The following is a 21,949-nucleotide window of genomic DNA, read 5'->3' as shown; positions in this document are numbered from 1 at the left end:
ATCTCAGAAAGGCAGAGAATGTCTTTTAAAAGTTATCCTATTAAATCATATAACAAAACACTTCAGGTAAAAGATGCAACAGTAAATTATGACTTGCAAACAGCACAAAATGCATATTGTGTATTTTTTTTTTAGTTAGCATGTTATCTGAATCACTCAGAGTAATTAGATTACAATTATTCTGATATTTAAAACCAGATTAACACACAAACAACAAGCCAATCTGGCAAAGGACCGCATGTTGTATGAATCACAACATTTCTTTAGTGTTACATATGGTGCTCACTGCTGAAGAAGTGCGCACCAAGTTCCCTGAACTTTCTAACTGATAAGAAAACACTATTTTAGCATACATAAGTACTGTTGTTTTCAAACAGAATTTGCATTTCTGTATTTGAAAACAAATTCAACATCTGATACTAGAAGAAATCAGCGAGATCTTCCAGGGCATTCAGTGCTGAACAAACTGTAATCCAACTCAAGTCAGCAGGGGTTATCCAAATAAATCAGTGGGAGAAAAGATTAGTTCAGACATCATACTTTTGATCATTTCATTTCCCATTCAAAAATTTAGACTGTTATTCCTCAAGATGTTGTCATCTGAGAACAGATGCGAAATCCTACAAAAATAGAAGACAGTTCTAGGAACACTAATCCCTAAAAATAATTTGATTGACCAGGTTGCAACAGACACCAATAAAGAGTAGATTTTATAAGATCACATTGTATATAGGAAAGAAAAAACAAACGTTCATACCATGCAATGTCTGTGAGTCTAAAATAAAACTATGCTCAACCTAGACACCCCAGGAGTGACCAGAGCTCTAGAACCGCTCTCCACTAGCCAGCTTGAACTGGCAAACATTACTGAAAATATTACCATGGGAATGGTCATGAAAGTTGGCTCCATTACACAGCGAAGCCCCCATGCATGGGGAATTATTACTGAAAGAGTACGCCAGTGGAAAGCCTCCATGGTCAGCAACATAGATGTTATTCTCCAGAATGTTCCATTTTATATTCCCAGAAGTATTTTGACACAAAAGTAAAAAAAGGAAATAAAAAGAAATACATATCATTGTATTAAGCTCAACAGGGAAGTCCTCCATTTGTTTTGGTTTCTTACACTCTACACACACACACAATTTTCTATCCCTTTCCTGTGGGCAATTTGCACAGCACAATCAGTAACATTAGACAGATGGAAAATACCAGGTTAATCTTAGTAAAATGAACTAACACTAGCAACACAAAGACAAAGCCTAACTCACTTTCCCTCATTTTTCTTGAGCACAATGAAATACACACCATACCCCAGCAGAACCGGCAGTCACTAGTTATCAGCTTTACAAATTTCTAAAAGCATTTTATGTTAGTTTTTGTGGTTTATTAATCTGCTTTAACAGCTTGTGAGAGAGAAAGTGAAAAAACAGGAAAAAACAGGGAGATAGAAGAGCTTTGTATCCTCTATTGCTTCCGAGTAACTACCTGTAATTGTGACACTTGTCAGCTGAAAACTAACAAAGGCAAGAACAGAACTCTGATTTTGAGTTTTCCTCAGAGCACTGCAACTTCTCCACTGACAGCAATGCCATAGATCCACAAAGTCAGTCAAAACAAGTTTCTAACTTTATTTTTCAATTATTGCAGTAGGCATTTATAAAAAGAACATAAGCAAACACAAGTGTTTTTTCCGTGCTCTGATAACTCTGAACTGAAACAAAAAAACTTGTTCAAATTTGCATTTTAGCATAAGCTACTGAGAGAAGCTTTTTCGTCACCAGAATTACCTTAGAGTTATAAGCATCTGAAAAAGAAACTTAAAAAATGGAATGCAAGTTACTCTTAACTCAAATCTATTGCTTATCGATACTCTTCTACATAGAAATGTTTCAAGATGTTGCTGGGTAGCTATAGCATTCACTATTCTTATAGCTATATATGTACCACCAAACATACACATAGGTATATATAGAAAAACATGACTGAATCATGACTTCTTCACCCGATGCAGTCTTCATTAAATTTAGGAAAGGCCTTCTCTGAGGCTTTTTACACACTGAAAGTATTCAGACAGGAATCTCATCTCTGACACGATTCTTCATCACTTTCCCAAACTGACCACTCCCAAGTTTGGGTTCTTCTTCATACCAAACTTCTTGTCCTACATTCAACATGCCTGTGCTCAATATTAATTGCTTATCCTACCACTGTTTGCTGAAGAAAGAGATGCTGAACAAACACAACTGCCAGTAGATTGGTGATGGATCATATGTAATCTTTATCTTCATGAAATATGTTAACTCAACAGAACAAAACAGCCAGCGTGTTAGCAAAACTGAAGTCGTTTGCTTAGTTTTTCCTTCCTTGATTCTTGTGATATATAGATGAGCAGTGACACAAAATGCACATACACACCAGTCCATAAAAAGAGAAGTAAAAGACAGGAGAAAAGTTACAAATATTGAGAAAGCATTCCAATACTTTAGTAACAGGGACCACACAAATATCCCAAGAGTTGGGCAGACGTGTCCAAGGACTCTCAATGAAATAAAGGTTTACGAACTAGCCCCAGTTCTTACCAAGTCTCTCATAATCTGTTTCATGTTAAAAAAGAAAGAATAGATTATAAATAATATGTTTATAAATAAAAAGGGAATACAATGTCTTTATTAAGATCACTACTGCACACTAACACGCCATTCGAGTATATTAGAGACAGGTATAAGCCACAAGCTGGAGAAAGTTGAAATAAGAACTGCACTTGAAATAAGAACTGGACAGACTTTCACTGTCTGGAAAGAAACAATAAATTAGTAGCAATACTAAATTTGATATATCAATGGATACTATTATTTTAATACTAACGACAGCAAATATAACGAATAACCAGAAAGTCTTACATAAAAAACAACAAAAACATTGTTTTCTCCACTACCTCCATCATTCAATTTATCTTTATGACCCTGTAACATCAAATTTTGATTTTTGATACAAAGTCTACCTTAAGAACTAATTATGAAACCAGGTTTAAATTTATACTCTCTCTCTCTTCAAGTTACATACAAAGGGCAGCTTTTAATGCACTTAATTCAGAATGTTACCAGACACAATCTGAATCAATAAAAACACCTTCTCAATTAACTTTAGATCGTGGTAATTAGTATTTTTGTATACTTTTTTGTAACTATAATTTAAGCGCAACTGACCTAACGTTAGCAGTTAGTTTGGAAATAGGTTGTAGATCAGCCAAATGACGCTTTGTAAACCAAACCTCTGCAAAATGCACTAGACATGCTGAAAACTTTTTTTGAATTATTAACACCTACTGCTGTAAGTTCTATGGTAACATAGTAAAATATCCAAATACAAATAAAGGATGTGGGAGTCAAAGCAAAATCTACGCAGCATCATGCTCTTTTAAATGATTATAAGATAAATATCAAATAATTCCAAGGTCTTAACAATTAAAAGCCAAACATATCCATGTAAAAGGTAGTGCACTGTAAATTGACATGCGTTTGGGTGGTCTGTGACAGTCTCATACTTTTAATTAAATCTGTATTCCTCTTAAAGTAATCAGCATATTAAGTACTACTATTAAGTGCTGTAAATTATAAGCTAATCAAAGATACCACATTCAGACTATGAGGCACTGTTATCCACAGACCTCCAGATCTCGTTACTGGGTTATAACAGAATTTGATATTCTTCTTCAAAGAGATAGTTTCTCTACATTCCTTCTGCCTTTTAAGTCCCTACAATCCAACAGCCCATTTTTTAACCTCAGCACAAACTACCAAATGCCATTCTGGACTAGCACCCAATGTCCCCATAGGACGGACTTCTCATGAGTTCATCTTCTTGCTGCACACGTTTTTTTGGTTGAGAAAGGCAGGACAAGTCAAAGTTATTCTTCATATTACTCCATATGGATGACAATCCATAGGAAACAGGCAATTCTACTCAACTTCACAATAACAAACTATGCAGAGATAGTCTCTATTTTCTTTAAGAAAGTTGTTACCTTTTTTGCACTGTAATGCTCCAGCCTTTCCTATTTCCCATGATCTTAAGATGTCAGTATGGATTTGTTATAAATTGCCTAAATGCGAGAATCTGTAACTTCCTAAATTATGTAGCTTATAAAAAATGTCAGCTTCTGTCAGAGCCTGGAAAGTTCTTTTAAAGTGGTAACTTCATTTTGCGGTCCTGGCCAAAAGAAACAGCTGTCATTTTTTCTCCACATGGTTCATCCCTGGCACTTTATCATTTCAAAAGTCTCTCTTTTTTCCAGCAAACAATAAAAATGTAACTTTCAATGTGCTCATTACATTCAAGGCCTTTCTTCAGTTCCTACCAGTTTAATGAAACTGTGAAAACTGTTACCCTAAAGCACAGAAGATCTGTTTGCATAGCTTTCAAAGTATAACTGTACCAGTTCTGAAGCAAAAGGAAAATGTCTATTTCTTCCATTTATATGGCCAACAATAACTTCTACATTCTGACAGAATCATGTGTATACTGGCGGAGAGGGTAGTTTCAAAATACTTTATCAGGAAGTCCACAATAAAATAAAATGCAGGCTCCCCAGATACTGATCCGAATTGATGCACAGGCTTCTTTGACTCCAAACTTCATGGCTGCTCTTTTGTTTTTTAAACACAGTTACAGTTATTTTCTCCACCAAGAACAACACTTATATTTTCCAGTGTAGATGACTATAATAGATGGGAACAATAACTAAACAATTCTCCTGAAGGAGAGAACTAATATTTTTCTACCTGAAAAGAACTCAATACAGCAAACCACTGGGTTTACAACAAAGCGCTCAACTACTTCAGAAGATTCAATGCACAGGAAACAGTTCATTCTCTCATTTACATTATGCTGAAAAATATTCTAGTGGAATGTATCTCATGCTTCACCTAACAACGATCTAGTAGTCTCTTAAGGACATTTAACTGAAAACAAATTGCATCTTCTACTTTTGGACAGGGAACTCTGTAGAATTTAACGGAGGCAAGTAATTCCTTTCATGTCTACTGCCCATACAGCAATTCGAATCAGAAAATGTGACATGACGTTTAAGATGAGTCTACAACATACGATGGAGCAAGCACCATCACTTAATCTGCGTAAAATCCCGTATCTCCTAAAAGTAGCAGCAAGGAGCCAGAGGAGACCGTTAGGAACAGGCTGAGTGCGAGACAGCTGGGAAAGCAGGGGGACTTGCATCGTCATGTCCGTAACTCACCGAAACAAAACAAGACAAAGGCAGTTCAAATGTGACTTAAAACACCTTTTCGCTCCTAAATGAACTCCTTCACAAGTACAAAAGAAGTAAAAACTAAGAGCGTATCAGCAAAGAGCGTATCTAGTGTGATACAGCAATACTAAAATGTTAAATAATTCCATTACACTAAAAAGCCAAATGAAGTTTTTATGCAGGTAAATAATTATTATCTGTGGAGGCTTGAAATACTTCAACTTCTTTATGGTTATGGAAGGCAACTGGCAGAAAAAAAAAATTATATATATTTATACTTATTTATAAATCTATAAATAACAATAAAGCCTTAACATTCTTCTTATCCTAATCTTCAGCTCTAACACAATGGAAAGGTGAAGGAGGAGAGTAGAACATTTCAGTTCTATCTAAAAAGCTTAACTTGCCCAAGGTAATATATTAAAAGCCACATGCCAACAAATTAATAGATATTCAACTAGTAATGACCTAAAGTGAAACGATCAAAAGGATAGTATCACTGTAACAGTCAGGATGCATCCATAATTTTAATAAATAACATTTTCCTGTTCTTACAATGTAGTTACCCATCCATGGGTCAGAGGGTGGATGCTGTAAATATTTTGCTTTTTATATAGCTGATTAAAAATTAATAAAAACAAATATGAAGCAACACTGTATAAAGCAGCTCTCAAATATTGTGTGTTTTCAATGATCTTGCCAAAGTAAAGATCAGTAGCCCAAAATTAATTCCCTGTTAAGTTTATCCTACTTTATCTCATCGTATTTTAAACAACATCCTGGACAGTCTTCCAGAGCTAAGACTAGTGAAAAGAGCCAATGATTACCACTATCTTTTGAAACCATGGATTTATGCCTCAGTACTCTGGGACTAGCTTTCTTCATTTCATTTTCAACTCTGACAAATGAACATAGGGAAAAATCCTTTAAGACACTTTTGGTTTTGGGAGATTTCATAAAGCAAAGCTCCCTTTTATGTGCAGCTGACCTCAGCAATTGGCAAATGTGCATCCTCTCCCCTCCCCATAAGTAACATTCATAATCATATATTTTTTAAAAAAATGTACAATTTAGACATGAGCCACTACAGCCAAGCTATCTGCAGCTTTAGAGGCTAGACATCTTTTAGCTCTAGGTTAAAATATTCTTTAAAGTGATTGATAAATCAGGAACATGAATAGACACAGAAACAAGCTCATTACTTCCCCCCATCCCCATCCTGACAGTACAGTGTCTTGGATACACAGAGAGAGGGGAAGAAATGCTGTATAGCGGCAGGTGAAATTTTTTGATGAATAGGTTGCTTTCCACAAAATGAAGATTTGCAGTCAGCCCAGTGTAATAGGTTACCAGTCAAGATAAAGGCTACTTCTACAGAAGGAATCCTTCTGATTCCGCAAGTATCTTTAAGACTGACAAAACCCACCTGTTTAAATAACATTCAAGGTTTTAGAAGTTGTAAACTGCAAAATCAGATAACATCACAGCTTGGAGGTGGGTTTCTAAGAGTCCACTGTTAATTTACAACAACAACAACAACAACTAATTTATCTTTTTAACAACTTTAATTTCTACCTACCAAAACCCAGTTATTTCCAACTGTTTTAATTTCTTAAATTAATACCTCTCTGTATTAGCACTGAAAGTCGGTAATACAAAATACTCATTTAAATAAGCATATATGACAACAGGAAGCTTAGCTTTCTTTGATGAAGGACTGAGAAATACAGGTCTCTAATAACTTCTAAAGTAATATTAAAAATGCATTTCTTTACTCAGCAGGGCTTTCTCTCCTTTCAATATAGTATGTGTTTTTTATTTATCTAACTCACCTCTGAATGCTTTACAAATCAGAAGTAAAATACTACAGTTCCATCACTAATACCTGCTCTTCTTTGCACCCCATCACCCTTATACACACATTCTAAGAAATCAGCTAAAAGATGCATACAAAATGTAGATAATGTAGAAAATGTAGATATACCAGATATTTTGACTGATTACTTACATCATACTTTGCAATTCAGGCGTAAAGCTTGTCGATTTTCTTCCACTGCTTGAAGAGGCAATCGTTGACATCGGGCTAGCCACAGTGCTGCTCATCTGAGTAAACAAAGAAATAACAGCACTTAGAAGACTTATATTTTATTTTAAAGAGCGCATATGTATGCTTCATACTAAATATTCAAAAGGGAAGAAAAGCTTTTTGGGGTAGACTTGAATGCAAAGACTCCGCATGCAAAAAGAAGCCTACTTGAGACACCATAGAAAACATAAGAGAGTTGATGTTTACTGTAACAAAAGTATTGGCAATGTGTGCTGTTTTTAAAAATATCATCTTGGCAAGCCATTCAGAGGTACCCTAAGAGCACCAACGGAAAAGTATTAAGATAAAAACACTGTTATTCTGGAATACGTGGTATTCATAGACACCAGTATCTTGATACCAAAAGCATACTTCTGTATTCCTGTGGTATCCTAAGCCCTAGTAAATCACATCCACACTGCCTCCACTGAGGCTAAGAGGAGTAAAGCAGCATCTCAGAAAAAGCCAGATAAAATCTGATGAGCACCAAGATCACAAGCTTCCTTTCTAAAACACCAGCTCTATGTACACATTTACTCAAGCCTTCAAAACAGAAATGAGTTAGAACGACTGGGACCTGAACATCATCATAATACTGACATGACTAAAGGTACAATCTTTATACAAAACGTTTTACAGGTTTTCTATACAAATTCCTCATTAAAAACTCCAAACCAAAACCAAGACAGTTCTACTCTTATTCTATGACTTAACTAACACATCTAACTTTCTCTTTAATAAAAGGCAAGGCAAATGCCCTTAAATAATTTCATTTTTAAAAATAACTTCATTTACTACAACACTGACAAATCAAAATTTATCTAAATTATGGAAAACTCTGCAAATATAGAATAGGGAGTTTCGTTTTTCCTTTCAAGAATTTTTTAACAAAGAACTACACACACTACGTAAGTCTCCTGATAAACAGAATATACTCCCACTATGGTTCTTCCTCTTCTAGTTTGCTGCACACTAGTAACAGTTAAGTTGTACTGCTCATTTCTTGTAGTATTAGTAGTAGCAGTAGTAATGATGATGGAAACCATACGTTAATATAGTTTGCTTTGCTGTAAGACCTCTAAAGAGACCCTACCTTTCTCCACTTTCAAATTTTACAGCTAAGATAGATTTCTTTTCTAAAAAACAATCTAAAAAAGCCAACTAAAAGTAAATGATCAGATTTATATTAAATGCCATTAAAAACATTGCAATCAATCACAAATATTATGCTTTGGTTTAAGAAAACTTGTAATACTGTAAATTCAAAGCGTAAGATACTTTCAAAAAGTAACAAAAGAATTAGTGTTTTGAAAGGCTAATGATATAACAGCATAAGGGTGAACAACAAAAATAACAAGTTCATGCATTTAGATATAAGTTTACTTTTTTAATTAATGCTTTCAAGTAGGTTTTCAGAGACTTCTGTTCATCTGCAAGCAGATTCTAATTTAGGTCCCCATCCTGCAAGCACTTATACACATGTGTAACTTTAATCACAAGTTTACTCCCACTGAAGTCTGATTTTAATCACATGAGTAGTTACACACCAGGCTTAAGTGTTGGTAGGATCCTGCCATAATCAGCAGTTACCAGAGTTATACAATCTAAACAGTCAAATTAGTGAGTTTAAAAAAAAAAAAAAAGTAAAACACCTCTATAACAGGAAGGAAGGTGACAGAGTATTTCTAGGAAAGCTCTATGGATATATGGAAGGGAGTGAAGAGGAAGCTGCAATGGTACCCAGGAACAGCCCAAAGATTTGGAAATTTATATGTGTTTTACTGTTCATTGGGATTGATTACTATTGGGACTGATTACTATTCATTTTAGTAGCTATATATTTATATCCAATATCACAGTATCAATATTTCTAAATATAAAGTAATACACTGTAAATTCTATATTTTACCCAGACCCTAGAGAAAGTAATTAGGGGAACGCGTCAGTTAATACTTTCTAAAACAGCTGTAGAAAAAATCCTGAAACATACCGATCATATGTGCTGTAAAATTTAAAAACTGAATAACATACAAAAACTTAATTTTTTTTTAAGTCTATTTTTTTTTTTCAACTAACTACATCATTTAAAGCATATGGCTTTTTTTTTTTTTTATAAATCCAGGGCAGACATTTTTGCTTTATGCATGAGGTTCTGTTCTGCTAATTTATGAAGCATTCTCCCAAAATTCCCAAAAAACATGGGACACAATTCCATAGTTGCCTCCTCACAGTGTAACCTTTGTGATTCATACATGTCCTATTTTGGAGTAAATACTTTTCACGGTTCCTGCCCTCCAAGTGGACAAGAACAGTTTAATTAAAAAAAACTTGGAGGACTGTACATCTGTATGAGTATCAACAGGTTTGAGAGCTGAAGCTTATCAGCTACTGCTTCACTAAAAACTTGGTCTTCCTATTGCAACCAAGTGATTTAACTTTCAAATCAAGCAGGTGTACAGCATTTTCTTGACATAAAAAACCAACAGCCTGTCAGCCTTCCTCAGACCCTTTACAGTAATTACTTCCACAGCCCATATTTTGTTTGATGGTTTAGATAATTAACTTCTTTACACATCAAAGTCCCATCGTCCGTATGTTCTATTTCCTTTCTTCCGGACATTAAAAAAAAAAAAAAAAATCATTCAAAAGCAGAAGCACTCTCAAATCAATTTTCTTCAATAAGTACAGCTAACATGGGACTGAAAAGCCTACTGTAATCTTCAATGGGTCAATATACTGTATTTGTTTTAGCTCCGAACCAAAATGCAGCTGTTTGCCATATTCTACAAAGTGAATTCAGATGTTCAGATTAGGTCACAGATTATTTCAACATGCCATATTTTAATCATGAACCTTAGGAAGGAGAAGATAACTTCTGATTAACACTATTTGGACTAGTAATTATGAGTTCCTGTCCAAATAGATCCAGCTTTTACAAATTCTTTTCCCATAAGTAAAATACAGCAATCAAATGTATAATAAAAATATACATTTAAAAGTATATATAATCATTAATATAAATATTTCAAAGCATCTGCTGTAATCGCAATGTCTTCTACATTAAAGAGTCACAACAGAAAACAGTACTTGTTCCATATGAATCAGCAGAATAAAGGAGTTCTCCGTTGAGGGAAACGGATTCTGTCATTTCTCATCAAGTTTAGGCCCATCCTTCTCACCCAAGAAAGATACCCGGGCAGGCTTTCATTTCACAGCCATCCTTCACATCCATATCTACTCTGAAATTACCAAGCAATACTAACTCAAACTGATGGTTGTCCAGCCAATACACCACCTGAATAACCCATCTATTTATTCAAGATCCAGTTGAGAGACATGTAAGAATTGAAGTTCTACTCTTCCTAAAACTTGAATTTAATATACAGGCTATGTATCTAGCCCATAACTGTAGAGCACCAAATCTATGAGCTATTTAATATTATTTTGGACATACATAAGCAGTCGTAAAAATATATATATATATACACACACACACACAGTCAACACCTCCGTCTTTTGAAATACTACTCAAATACTTTCACCAACCACCAATACCAAAATGTCCCATGAGGATCTAAGAGAAGGGTGCATCCAAACAGTCACTACAGAACAGTCCTCCAATGCATCCGTTCAATAGTCGATCTAAACTCGATCAGGAAGAGCAGACATTAATATTACCACAGCTTTCACTTCACAGAAAAAAAAAAAGGACATAAGTCTAAACCGAGCCAGTTTAAAACAAAAGTGGAGTCTCACAGATTCTACCTGGTATCTCTGTTAAAGGGTAAAGAAGGTGCAGCGTTACTCAAAAAAGCAGCGTCTCTGCCTAAATTTTTTACATTAAATAACACATCCGAGTAGAATTTACTGTTATGATGACTTAATTCATCAAACATACATCTAATGTGGCTACTGCATCAGTCCGCTTTTCTTGCCTTTCATAAATACATTTTGCATATAACCTGAAATCATGCAAAAATTTAAAGACTGACATATTTTCATTTATATAAACGCAAACAAAACAGGAAGGAAATAAAAGCCAAGATGACTATGAATTAACACAAAATTAAAATTAATGCTTTTGTTTTCACACACTCTGCTTCAGAGTAATTAGATTAACCAGTCTGTTGCCACTGAGTATTTTACTGCATGCATGGCCTCACCAGCAGACAAGAGAGTATAAGATAAGTCTTCTAGGACTGGAGATGTAAGAACCTAATTAACTACAGGAAATACAGATTTTTGTTAGTGCTCTTCTTTTAAAAAACAAAACCACAACCATAAACCCTGTTGAACACATGCAAGACTGGCTAAAGTGTATGCTCAAAACTATTAAAAAAAAAAAAAAACAACCCAATAACCCATAACCAAACACTAGAGTACATACATTGTTTTGCTCATCACCCACTCTCCCAGTAGCATGGAATAACTGAAATTTAAAACACTAGAGTATAAGTCCTTAAGTTCTCCTGAGCTGTTCAAGCAGGCTGGAACTAGAAATACTCTAAAGGGTCTCAGATAAGCACAATGCATGGATGGTCTAGATTTTACAACAAATTAATGATTCAAAATGTGTAATGAAACTCCTTTATCATCCTCTAACCTCTTCAGGTCCAAAAAGTCAGCTTCTTGTGTAACAATTAAGAAATGGCTTTGCTTATAGGCAATAAGATAACTTCCAGATTCCCTAAACATGGCCTCTTAAAAGACTAGCAGACAAACCAAAGGCACAAACTTTCAAGGAACAGCCAGACCAAATCCAGGATTAGAAGCAATCTGTGGGCAGGCAGTGACACAGCTGCATCAGGTCTGCACACAATAATATTGTTCAAAGCTAGGGATGCAATCTCAGCTTTCTTTCATTTTTTAATTAATTAACAAAGTATCACAAAGTGGAATGCATGCACTATTCATGCTAAGGATAACACAGTACATCTGCTACTGCTGCTTCCATTTATTACCTGATAGATTAGATGCTTATGATAGTTTTATTTTGAAGTGAGTACCAGAAAGAAATATTCATCTTATAGCTGTCAATTCACAGCCCAGCTTTCACCACCCCGACAAATAAGCATCTCATCTTTAACTGTGACACTCCTCCTTGGAATGAAACATGCTTGGAAAGCCCACACAATTATAAGGAATACAACTGAACATCACTCCCCCCTTTCCATTTATAAGGCAACTCAGTCAGTCATTCCCATTTAGAAGTTACAGAAGAAACATGCATGTCTGGTAACAAGAGTAAAACAAATTTTCACATACATGTAAGCATAGATGTTGGTCCAAGGAATAAAATGCATCTTATTGATTTTATCTTTAAAACTGTCCTGTTTCACATCCCTGGAGATAAAATAACCCTTAATGTTCATTTCTGCATCTCATAAGAAAGCACCTTTGCGCACTAATTTTACCAAGACCTTAAATGAAAGCAGTAAACAACCACAATTCTTTCCCTGCAAAGTCAGTAAGAGAGAGAAGTCACTAACCAACTACAGACTAAAGCATAACCTTCTGACTCTATTCTGCATAACAACCGCTGTATTTTACTTAAAATTACTCTGCATGTCCTCATATTTTAAGCTATTATTTGTCCGTCCATGAGTTAGACATGACAGTTATTTAAGCCTCTTCTGAAACAGACCACAGAATGGTCTGGACTACTGAAAGAATATTAATACACAGATGTAACTATTTTATTTGAGACTGAGAAACATACAGCATAATCTTACATGAGAGGTATGCCTCCACATCTGGAGATGTTTACAAACACTTCTCGTAGTTTCTAACTCAAGTCTAATCAGAGCTCTGTCCTTCCCCAGAAGTGATTTATTTATTTTTAACCAAGAAAGCAGGGAAAAATGAATTTAACATATATGCCCACCTCCCTCTGAACTGAACACACAGCACTTTTTGCAGAACTCCATGGCACGTTGGGCAGTTAATGACACTGCAAATTAAGCACCAATGACTTTTTTCTTCCTTCCTAAAAATGCTTTAGCGAAACAGTGTAAAGACCAGACAACATGTAACCAACAGCAAAGTTTCCGTAGCTTCCAGAATCTGGCTCCAAATCATAACTTAGTTTGGACTATCAATTATTTTTTCAAAATGCATTATTTTAGTAGTATTCTGAATCTTCCATACCAATTATTTAATAATTGTACAGGCTTGCAATTTAGCAACCATGACCTTCATGCGGTAACCACTGACAATTTTCAGTGAAGGAAATACATAGCATGCTTGCAAGCCTTGCGATAAAAAACAGCTTCATATCATTAGGAACTTACATACTTAACTCCAGCATGCAAAGATGAACAGACCGCAACCTGCAACTTACGCAGTATTTTGCTTTTTCTGAAGAGTAAAGCATTTCTATATGAATATGCACATGTCAAGTTAGTTCTGCCAGTATGGTTTACTGCTCATTTGCGAGCAAGCAAATCCATTAGTCATCATGGTTCCCCATCTACCTTTAGTTCCATCTAAAGTAACTTAAAATTTAAGGTTTTGCTAATGCAGTTGGATTCTCTGTAAAGCACAAGCAAGTTTACTCCCTTCTTACCATCAGCTTCAAACTATACTTTCCTAGGTATAATCTCTCTCTCTCTAGACCTTCACCTGCCTTCACCTGCTCAGCTCCTTTCAAGATGGCATTATCTTCCCAACCCATCACACCGATTACATCAATCCTCTTCCTTTCACATCACCCTGAACTGTGTTTAGTTCACTATTTGAAATACAATTAAAATCATTTCATAATATAGTTCCACCCTGACCTTAACTGAACATTCTGGCATATCAGGAATTTCATACTTTGGCCCATTGCTGCCCTCAAGTTAGGGCATCAATGTACATATTAAAAATTGCTAAGCGAGAATGACTAGCCAAATACATAGTGGAGACTATAAGAGTTTTCTCCAATTCTTATTGTTGAACTCTTCCTCTCCTTTCCGAAATCACTGCTTGCCATCATAAGTCTAAATCCTATAGAGCAGAAAATGCCTACCTCCATTGTTACTGATTTGCACAACACCTAGCACAAGGAAACTACAGGAAAAACAGCCACAGCTTTAATAGAAATTACAACCATGAAAATCAGCTCTTAAGAAGCAGGTCTAACAGTAAGTACCATTCAGGACACCAGCCTCTTTCAGAGATCTCACAGTCACAGATGGTGTCCAATAGGTTTCTGCTAAAATGTATTCTTGTTTACTTGAAAATACACATTTTTCTTAGCTACTTAAGCACATAATTTTTAAAAGCACTTAACATTGGAGAGCTGTATTGATAATTCTTATGATTTACCCGAGAGACGCTAGCAAGAGTTAGGCCAACACCCAGGTGCTCCAAATCACCTCTTCCATACAAGCTCTTGGCCTCTTTTTACCATTACTGTTACTTCTTCTGTGACAGTTTAAGGAGCTGTGTGAACTAGAAACTTTGCAGTTGACTCTGTGAATGTCTGATTGTAATCAAACCTACTTCTTCAAATGTATGCAAAATACAGGGGTAGAGAAAAGCCAAAGATTATTTACAAATAGAAATTTATTCTGCTTTAGCTTGCAAATGAACACGTACTAAGATTATTTCAAATTAATGACTACATGAACCACTAGGAACCCCAAGTATCTGAAACAGATTACTGATCTAATCCATAACGTTTTCAGTACCTTTGACATGCAGGTTTCTGAACAGCTCTGTAAGTTCTTAACCGAGTCACTCCTGCCTGGTTCCATAAGAACACAGGCCTAACTAGTTTCACTTTTCTTTACATACTTTGGATATCTACACATTTGGATATTTCACAATTGCAACAAGAGCATCAACTCAATTAGTTTCTACGGTACAGTTACACTGCTTGAGTTTGGCCTCATGCCTTAAAACACCCTTGCAGTAACGACCTAGAGAGACACTGTCTAGCTGGTCTCACTGCTTGAGGGCATCGCATCAGAACGGCAATAACATGAACAGTGTTCAGTGTTACTCTAGACTATTATATGTACGTAATTTTTAAAACACTTGTAGCTTACTAAATTACAGCTTCCTTATGCTGACAAGTTACTAATTGACTAATCAGATTTCAGACAGCTCCATTCTATGTTATTCAAAATTGAGCCCATGAGAGTAATTCAGTTGGTTATGACACTCAGAGGCTTCGCAAATAATCTAAAGGCTACTGAATCCTGTTAAACCTTAAGCAATGTTCCCAAATCCATATATTTGAAAATCACAAGTAAAATGCCAGTAAAGTATAGAAGGATTTCTTGTTTACTTGTCAGAGACATGACTGAGTTTTTCTTCCTGCCTTTTTAGCATATTCTGGTTAGACCTCAAGATTTTCTTCAGAATCATCACAGCTAAAAATTTCTTTTTCTAAATGAAACCTAATATTTTTGCACTTTCACAAGACTCACAGAGATGGGGCTTTCAGAAAAGCAGAAATAAATCCTGTTACAGTTGGAAATGCTACTTTTAACATCAGCATTCCCATCTACACAGCAATAATACACAGGACAAAAAGGAACCAAAATGAAGTAAAATTTGATTTGTATATTAGTAACATGCCAATACGAGCCTGTGCAAAGTCCATCACAGTTAACAGAAAGACTGACACTGCCTTCCATGCCACTTGGATCTGGCCAACAATGAAGATAGATATGCAAAAAGGGAGAAAGGGAGGGTGCGCTGCAACCTGCCAAGTAAGTTTGCACTGCACAGGGTGCAGTGCCTTAAGCCAAAGGGAAAGAGAGGCCTGTACCAAGAAAGAGAGCGACGTGGGAGTCGGATCAAAGCCTTCAAAAGAAAATTTAAGCATATCACCAACACTACTGCAAACCTCGGAACAGATTCACTCTTAGGAAATCAAATGTCACACAATAAGTCATTAATACTAATGCCATACATCAAACTTGGTTATCCGCAACATCAGGTTCTTACCTCCCTTTCACATACACAGTAATAAATATTTTGCATGTATATTGTGCTCTGCATTCATAGACTGCAAAGCATTCATTTGTATAATTTCTAGAAACTTATAAGCAGTTGATCTGTACATAGGACATATAAAAATACAGTTAGTAAGTGCCAAAATCACTTAAAGCCTACACAGAGAAGTATTCTTCTTGACTAGCTGTTATTCCTAGGTTTTTAGCATGTACCAGTAATTTCGGTAAGGACTAGTAATTTCTGTAAGAAATATTACAGGATTGCTATTAATAAACCATCACGTCTGTTTGTGCAAAATAAATAAAATCCACTTCCTCCAGAGAAAAATTACAAACTACTAACATTTCACAGCATCAGAGCAACAAGAACAAATCAATAACACCCAACAGTACATGGCACACTGCAGGCCAAAGCCTGGCCTCCGTCACATAATTTTAAGCCTACAACAAACAAACAAACAAAAAAGTTCTATAGACACCTTCAAGATTAGTTGCAAGACAACAAAACGAACAAGGCCGGGTCCAATGTGTGCAACAACACCACAGGCCACGAGAAAACCGACGCAAGAGCGAAACATGGCAAAAGCTGCTCGCTGCAACCTCTCAGCAGCGAGTAACCCCGGGTCTAGCACTTCAAACCCAAAAATTGCATGGTTAGGAGGCTGCAGAGCTGGGAGCGAGCTGGCAGCCGGGTACCAGGCAGCATCGCTGCCTGCGCTGAAGGCAGGGCCGCTTCCCAGCATCTTGGCTTCGATACCAGAGCGGGCGGCTTACGCGGAGGAGCCCCTTGGCAGGGCTGCTGGCCACATACCCCCGCAGCGGTTACGCTTTGCAGGCTGCTGCTCACATCTGGCCAGCGCGACCTACGGAACGCAAAACCGCGAACATGGATGGGGTTAGCAGAAGCCCCCCGCGCCCACAGGCACCCCCACCCGCCGCCCCCTCCCGCCAAGCAGCGCTTCACAGGTATCGCTGACTGGAACCCGCGAGGTTAAGATTTCTGAAGGCCCCAAAAACGAGCAGCCTTGCTAAGTTAGTTAACAGCAACACATTATCTAATTGCGTGCCCTCGCTGGTGACTCACTCAAAGGCTCACCCCCGGGGATGGATAGATGGATGAGGAGGCTGAGGTGTGCAGGGGAGGAAGGAAGGAAGGAAGGAAGGAAGGAGCAGCCTGGCTTGGTGGTGCCCAGTTCCCCCCACCCCGTGTGCAGCTATCCGAAAGGGGAAAGCGAGGGGCAGGAACTCAACCTCGTCCCTTCCCCTCCAAGCGCTGCCTGGACCGAGGCAAGAAATGAGGGGGACGAAAAACGGCGGCCTCTCTCTTCCCCCCCCCCCCCGCCCGCCGCCGCTACCACCACAGCAGCTGCGGCTCCGGCGCTGAGGCACACACGCTGCGAGGGGGGGTAAAATGGCGCCGCCCGCGGAGGGGAGGGGCCGGTTCCGCCACACACCGGCCGCGGCGCGCCGCCGCCTCCATCTGCTGTGTGGCAGCCGCGGCCTCCCAGGGCGAGGGGTGGAGCCGGGGCGGGGCGGGGCTCGCCGCCGCTTCCTCGCCGCCGCCGCCGCCGCTGCTGCCTCCGGCTCCCCTCAGCTCTTCTCAGCCCGCCGAGGGGTGGCTCGCCGCGGCCCGCCTGCCGCAGGTGCTGCCTGGCCCGGGCAGCCGCGGCCGTCCCTTTCCCCCTCAGCTTTCGGCATCGCTGGAGGGTGGTGATAAGAGGCTTCAGGGCTGCTCCGAGCGCTCAGACCCGGGAAGGGTTTGGGGAGAGGAGGCTGGATTCCCCGTAGCGGGGGGGGGATGCGCTTAGGCGGGTGCCTGGCCTCAGTGCAGGTACCAGCGCACCCTCATCTCTGCAGCTACAGCGCTGTGGAGGTGTCTGAGAACGGTACAGCCTCTTCCCCTCGCTGTGGAAAATGGCTTTCTGCGTACATTTTTGCCCTTGGAAATACTAGTGGATCCTTACTACAACATAGCAAGGAGTACTACTTCAACCATACCGAGGTGGTTAAATGCATCGAGGTGGTTAAATACCTTCCATCTATAAGCAGGGCCTGCGTTTTCCCTCAGTTTCCTGGCAATGGCAGCTTTCCTCTTCCCGTGTCCTGGCAGCTCAACAGGTTGATAGGGAAGGGCACGACTAGGCGAGCTGGAGCATTTAACAGACCTTTCCTTTCTTCTGTCAACCTTTCCTTTCTTCAACACCTCCTAATTGCAGGTTTTTGTGAATTCAGTTTGGTCATTCCACTCATCTGCCAGTACATGCGTAGGTTTGTTAGGAGACAGGCTGATTTGTACCATGGTATAAACCAGAATGAATAAATGTGACCAACAGAGGTAAATGGAGTAACTGTTAGTGCTTTCTTCACCACATGTGCAAAAATTTTGCTTTTCTTGAAGTTTTGCAGGGTGTATGACTTCCAAAGTTACGATCTATCTTTTGCTTTGCCTTTCTCAGTCCATCTTTAATTCAAATTCCTGCCTGCACACCAAACAGCATCCGTATTACTTCTACTACGATTCATTCTAAGAAACCGACAGCTTAGAGACTTTGTAGTTTTATGTACATCGTAGCATTTTATTTCTCTTTTTTTGAGGGATGAGGAAGCTCTGGCAACCACTGCAATGTTCTTAATGCTCTAGGGGCCATCAGCTTATTTGAAAGTCATCTTACTTTCTGCCTTTTTCCCTTAGCTTCTTTCTGCTACCCTTACCTTTTTTTTTCTGGCTACCATTCACTCCTCATCCTTCTTACTGCTTCATGTAAACACCCTATCAGTCCCCTCCACGTTGCCTCCTTCCCGTTCCCACCTCCCACATCAGCTTCAGAAAGATGAGGCGATCCTGCTGCTCGCTGCCGAGTGCTGCCAGCCTCTTTCCCTTCTGCTGTTGCTTACGATGATGAAAGTAAAGCCGATACCAGCCCAAGCACTGCCAGCAACAGGGCAAACCATCAAGCAGCTAAGATAATCTGGAGAATAAGGTGCTTTGTGCTGCTGATTCTTGCATGCACAGCAAAGTCTAATTAATGCTCCAGGAGGATGGCCTGGTCTGTTCCTTCCCTGTTACACATTTTAAAACACCTGGGCAACCCCAGCCAAGGCAGAGCTCTCGATAAGCATTTTCCTGGCCAAAAGGAGAATCAAAGCGTTCTGTCAAGTTATGAAAGGTACTGCAGTCGTCCTTGAGGCGACTCAGGTTTTTAGCCAAATTCTGTAATTTGCCAAAACCTTACATTAAACTGAGGAAGGCAAGGCAGCATATTGCTGACGTTTCTATGATATGTACCACGCATATCTTTACATATATCAGAATTGGTAGGACAGACTAATAGGAAAACATGGAAAACAGAGAAATTGCTATGCCAATTCCAAATGGTAATTTTAAGAAGGGAATTACTGGGATAATATGGTTGAGCGTGTCGAATGTGAATTACATAATTTCCAGGAGCTTGAGTAGAGGCAGTGTGACTTGGTCAGGTGCCTGAAAAAGCACTGACAGAACATTTTCTGACGAATTTTGTTGCCGTGCAAAACCCTTTTGCCCTCAGTGAGAGGTTACCAGTTCAAAAGTGATTGAAGTTAGTGTCCGATGATGAGCTGGGCTGATGAAAGAACGTTCCCTCTGTTGCTGCTTCTACATGTGATAACTCCTGGCAGAGTAATTGAGCAAGACAGATACTTACTGGCTATGGAATCTTAAATCTATACAAAAAAATTTACTAGAAGACAGGAGGAAAGAGGACAGGAGCACAATGTCCCTCCTAGTACTCTGCGTTATTGTTGGTAAAAGTGCAGTGGCTGCTCCCTGCTCGAGTCTGAATTCTTAGTATACTTCACAGACAGGAAAAAAAAACTGAGGAAGTTTTTCTTATGCATTATACAGAACCAAAGAAGGGCACATACAAAATTATTTTCCCTTTTCAGGTCACCTTTCAGATTGTAAGGTCATTATAAACTGTCTCAGCACTTTTGCAAACTGGAGTCTGCTCAAACCATAATGCTTACAAAGTTTCACTTTGAATAGGCCTGATTTTCTCTGTCATTTGTTTTCACTTTTTATTTCTCTGCAGAACATAAAAAGTCAGAAAAAGATTTTATTTTCCCCTATACAGCATATAATTTACATCAATCATCCCAGGAGGTCAGTACCACTGGGGTGTCATTTAAATACAATGAATATAAAGTAATGAAGCTCTTGCTGGAGTGGATGGCCACAATTCTCAGAGAAAGAGAGGGAGAGAGTTTCCAAAGCATGTGGAGAAAACACAACGGGAGACCGAGTGAATTCATCACACCACAAAAATGTCTCCATCCTGTCGACAAAGTCATTAAAGGAAAATGAACCATTGTTACTCTAGACGCTTGCATTCCTTTGGCATAATAACCTCAGTATAGAAGCATTGGTGCAAAGAGAATTTGCACACACAAGAGAAAAAAAAAAATTAATCTATTTTTTAAAAAAAAGCAAGTATCCAGATTATGTAATGAAAGAAATCCTCCATGCTCCAAAGAAGAGACGGAGCCTCTGCAGAAGCCACAACTAATACGGAACCATATGCAGTGGTACAGGGCCGTTTCTTTTCCTCCTGCCAACAAGCCAAAGTAAATGCCAACACGGGCAATTCTTTTCAGATAACCCACAAATGATGTTCTCCTTTAATTACACAGATGTTTCTACCCTTTGCTGATCCATAGCCATCCTGGCTTTTAAGATCCCTTGTTGAGATTGCCCCAGTACCATTTCCCTTTTCATATTCATTTACTTCCAATAATTTTTTTCAGTCTCCCTTAAAGCAATCTGTGAGGAATGCAGGGATTAGAAAGGTTTGCTGTGTTAAATTTTATTTAATTCTTTGGCAAAGGGTGTCCGAATAAGAGAAAGTGTCACTTGCCTACAGTAAATCATAGCATATACCAGTTTCAGAAAATAGATTGTACTTGTGTGGGTCTCCCTCAAGGAAATACCACTTTAAAGCAAACCACCATGCAACCCCTGGTAAAAATGGTAGCATTAGAAAGCTGCAGCAGAAATCCGTCCCTTTATTATAAATTATTCCATGGTAGGGCAAAGTCCTCCTTGCTGTACTAATTAAAACAGAAGCATGCTTATATCAGCTTTATTGTCAAAACCTTATAGGAACATAATACATAGAAACAGATAGATTGCATTAATTTTTTTTAATACAAAAGCACTACATAGATTTACGCTAATACGGAAAGGGAAATCTACCCTTTATTTATTTTTAGCAGCTGCACTGGAGCAGGGAGCCTGCTCAGAAATGAGCAGAGCGCTACTGAGGAAACACATGCCAGCAAACACCAAACCATACCTGTTAATTACAGCTAATACGCTCGCGTACAACAGCAAGCATGCTATTTATCCATCATTTACAGCCACTGAAGTGTAGGGAAGTGAATTGGTTTGCTGGCAAATGTCCCAATTAATTGGGCGTGCTATTTATTAGGGTGCTGATTAAAGTGTACTCTGCAATATAATAGTTGAGGATGAAGTTGCCAACTCTTATTCACTCCTGGCTCATACGGATGAAAGCAGGAGAGTAGACTAGCACAATATGAAAATAGTGACGTATTCTGTGCCAAAATGGATTTAAGGCAATTCCAATGCCTGGAAATTAAAGACCTGGA

The 21,949-nt window shown here is 38.4% G+C and overlaps 1 protein-coding gene across 7 annotated transcripts in view; it reads right to left on the bottom strand.

Annotated features, from left to right (window-relative positions):
* SUPT3H (SPT3 homolog, SAGA and STAGA complex component) overlaps window positions 1–17,683 on the bottom strand; it is a 284,312-nt gene extending 266,629 nt beyond the window's left edge. For 3 of the 7 annotated variants that reach the window (XM_087775506.1, XM_087775511.1, XM_087775512.1), the window contains exons 1-2: window positions 17,555–17,683; window positions 7,278–7,372 (exon numbers count right to left, since the gene is read on the bottom strand). In XM_087775506.1, coding sequence (XP_087631632.1) covers window positions 7,278–7,372 — 95 coding nt within the window. In that variant the 5' untranslated portion in view covers window positions 17,555–17,683. Of the gene's footprint in view, window positions 1–7,277; window positions 7,373–17,114; window positions 17,135–17,387 lie in introns of those variants that run through there. The other 4 variants (XM_087775509.1, XM_087775507.1, XM_087775508.1 and 1 more) reach the window with 4 other exon arrangements.
* Between the last annotated feature and the right edge of the window lie 4,266 nt (window positions 17,684–21,949).

Source organism: Nipponia nippon, unplaced genomic scaffold (assembly GCF_047370975.1).
Source record: "Nipponia nippon isolate SJK-2023a ecotype South Korea unplaced genomic scaffold, ASM4737097v1 scaffold_4, whole genome shotgun sequence".
NCBI classification, from domain to species: Eukaryota; Metazoa; Chordata; class Aves; order Pelecaniformes; family Threskiornithidae; genus Nipponia; species Nipponia nippon.
This window is presented reverse-complemented; position numbering and strand designations above follow the sequence as displayed.